Here is a 3,428-nt window from a genome sequence, read left to right as displayed (position 1 = left end):
GGTCGTACCTTTAATCTCGATGGTGTGGCTAACCTCATACAACACTGTCATGTTAACGGAGGGTTAGGGATAGGTCGTACCTTTAATCTCGATGGTGGCGTTAGCAGACGGGGCCTGATCGAAGGTGTAGACACACATGTACTCCCCTGCATCCTCTCCTCGGGGCTTCTTCAGGCTGGATTTACACAAAACAAACACCACAAGTCAATCAATCCTCGTTTAGTTCTAACTCTGAAAGGCACTCTGATGTCAGAGGCATTGCCTGCGTCCCAATAATCTGTCGTTTCTTCAGAAACGTGCACTTAGGTTAGGTTAGAGGACTGTTACCCATGAGGGGCAAGCAGGGCACATACTGTAGGACCTAAACCAACCCATCTTCAACATCTCTAATAATCAGGACCAATCAAGAAACCCCCAGAAATCTAACACGGTAGAGAGGATATTTTCAAAGTTAATCAACACTTATATGTTTAAACCTCCCCAATCGGGGGAAATGAACCCCGGTCTCCAGCGTGACAGRCAGGGATCCTCAACACAACACTAAATAGGACTGAAGGGGAGAGTTCCAAGCCCCCAGTTAATCATCAAAAATATTCACTAGGATGTCAATTCTAAAAAAAGTTCCGATACTGGGGGAAGAGGGCCCAACCTATCTACTTTGTTAACCAATAAGGGCTTTATTACATGKAAGTAAATAAATAAGGAAATAGAAGGACAGATAATTATCTAAGTGCCCCTAATATCTCACAAGGACTCACCAGGCAAAACCATGCTAAACAAAACATAATAAGTGCTATATATTAACACAGAAAATAGTCTAAAGAAAGTAAAGGGCAGATAGTTAGCCTATATAAGTGCCATATACGTCCCTTATGTCTCACAGGAACACACATGGCAAAACCTGCAAGGCAATAAAAACAATGATATACACACTCTCCCATCCCCTCCACATATGGTTTTAATAAATCTTTTTTTTTTTTTTAATGGAAGGTATTGAGTCAGTCATCAACTCCCCCAGTGTCATTATATCAAACCATCATAGTCCTAGAAACGTTTATTCTATCTCATTGAGGCCGTTAAGGACGTTGGTACCTAACCTTTATATCCAGCTCCTTTCTGAGGCTAGCCTCTGGGCCCTTGACCACCCCACACCAGACTGCCGTTGTTAAACTCTCCCTACCATGACTGCTGTTGTTACCATGACTGCTATTGTTAAACTCTCCCTACCATGACTGCTGTTGTTAAACTTCCCTACCATGACGGCTATTGTGTAAAACTCTCCCTACATCCGACCTGCTATTGTTAAACTCTCCCTACCAATGACTGCTGTTTTACCCAGATGGAACTGCTGTTGTTAAACTCTCTCCCCGTAGCCATGACTGGCTGTCTGTGGAACTCTCCCTACCCCCTTATGACTGTCTGTTAGTATCTCGATGGGACTGCTGTGATTGTTACCATGACTGTGTCTTAAGTTAAACTCTCACTACCGAACCATGACTAGCGGTTGTTATTCCAAGGGCTACCAGGATGGGGCTTATTGACTTAAGCTATTGTGGGTAGAATTCATTCCCCACCATCGACTGCGTTGTTAAACTCTCCCTAGCCATCAGACTGGCTAACTTGTAAAGCTAACTCCCTAACCCATGAACTGCTAGTTGGGTAAACACGCTTCCCATACCATGGACTCAGCTATTTGGTTACCATTATGAGCTGCTGTTGGTAAGCTCTCCTACTCTATTGCGACTGCTATTGTGAGAGGAGCTTCTCGCCTACCCATGACTGCTATTGTTAAACTCTCCCTACCATGACTGCTATTGTTACCATGACTGCTGTTGTTAAACCTCCCTACCATGACTGCATTGTTAAACTCTCCTGGGTACCACCTATGGATCCATTAGTATAAAGGCTGCTATTGTTAACCATGGAGATCTGCGGTTGTTACCCAGATCTCTCCCCTAGGTTCCATGGACTTGCTGTGTTGTGTGTTGACTCTGTGTTGTGTTGTGGTGAGACTGTTGGTTTGGTTTGAATGATGTGTGCGTCTCCCTACCAATGACTTGCTTGTTTTAACGTCTCTGCCTGTTAGGCCTATGACTGGCTATATTGATACTCTCCCTACCATTGTGACTTGCTATGTGTTAATAGCTTCTCCCTGAACTCATTGAAGCTGCTGTTGAGTTTCGCGCGTGTCCGCTACGATGTGGACTTGTATTGTTGGTGTGTGTGTTAATCTCTCCCGTATCCATGACTGCTATTGGGTTATAAACTCTCTCCTACCAATGACTGCTATGTTTATAAGGCTCTCCCTATTCTCCATAGATCTCTATTGTTAAACTCTCCCCTACCGATGACAAGACAACGGACTGTGTAATACCTCGTCCCTCCATGACTAGACTCATTGTTAAACTCTCCCTACCATGGACTTGCTATTGTTAGCTCTCCGCGAAGAGAGAGAGGAAGCCAGAAAGAAGAGGACTGACTAATTGGGTAAATTAGACTCTCCTTACCATGGAACTGCTGTTGTTAGCGCAGGTAGAGAGATGAATGACTGGACTGGTTAGTTGAAGAGCTAAATCTGCCCTAAGGGGCACATGAGACAGCCTGTTGGTTAAACTCAAGTCCAGCAGGAAGAGAGAACCGGATTGGATAGCTGTAATGAAGTGTTGAGAGGAACTCTCGGCCGTAACCAAATGAGGAGCAGCTGTTGTTAAGTGGGCGTCTCCCACCGAAATGACTGGCTGTTTGTTTGGACCGGAGAGAGAGGGAAGAAGCATGCTGTTGTTGATTAGAAGAGCTGCGCACCTGAACCATGAGGATACTTGCACGTTTGATAAACCACTCTCAGCTCGTACAATGAACCTGCTGTAATTGTATAACCATACATGACCTGCTGTTTGTTAAAACCTCCCTCCCCATCCGTGATTAGACTGCTGACTAGTGTTTAACTCTCCCTACCATGACTGCTGTTGTTTACCACGATGCTGCTGTTTTTAAACTCTCCCTACCCATGAACTGCCTGTGTTAAACCTCCCTACCAATGACTGCTGTTCTTGTTAACCTCCCATACCATGACTGCTGTTGTAAACTTCTTATAGATGGGACGATACCTAGTACTCATGTGGCTCTCTCTCCGGTGCGGTCTCTTTGATTCCCTCTCCCGTTCTTATCCCATCAAAGCTCTCGATGTGTGGCCTGTGGCGAAGTTAGTTGCCACTGCAAAGTGATGGGCAGGTCTTGGCCGATTCAGTGGGCAGATGAATGTCGCCGACGAGTTGATGTGAAGCTCTGAACACCATAAACACTTCCAAAATTCAATTCCATTTCAATAATCTTCATGAAGTAAACCTACCATTCATCAATCATTGAAAAACAATGAGGCAAACATGTACATTTTCAGTTTGATGGAACGCCTTCTGAAACACCAATAG

At 44.6% G+C, this 3,428-nt stretch overlaps 1 protein-coding gene across 1 annotated transcript in view; it reads right to left on the bottom strand.

The window, feature by feature from the left end:
- LOC111971808 (glutamate receptor ionotropic, NMDA 1-like) overlaps positions 1 to 3,070 on the bottom strand; it is a 14,385-nt gene extending 11,315 nt beyond the window's left edge. The window contains exons 1-2 of the mRNA XM_070446352.1: positions 3,036 to 3,070; positions 81 to 175 (exon numbers count right to left, since the gene is read on the bottom strand). Of these exons, the coding sequence (XP_070302453.1) occupies positions 81 to 175; positions 3,036 to 3,070 (130 nt within the window). The remainder of the gene's footprint in view (positions 1 to 80; positions 176 to 3,035) is intronic.
- Positions 3,071 to 3,428: the final 358 nt, after the last annotated feature.

This window comes from Salvelinus sp. IW2-2015, linkage group LG13 (assembly GCF_002910315.2).
Source record: "Salvelinus sp. IW2-2015 linkage group LG13, ASM291031v2, whole genome shotgun sequence".
In the NCBI taxonomy this organism is placed as follows: Eukaryota; Metazoa; Chordata; class Actinopteri; order Salmoniformes; family Salmonidae; genus Salvelinus; species Salvelinus sp. IW2-2015.
This window is presented reverse-complemented; position numbering and strand designations above follow the sequence as displayed.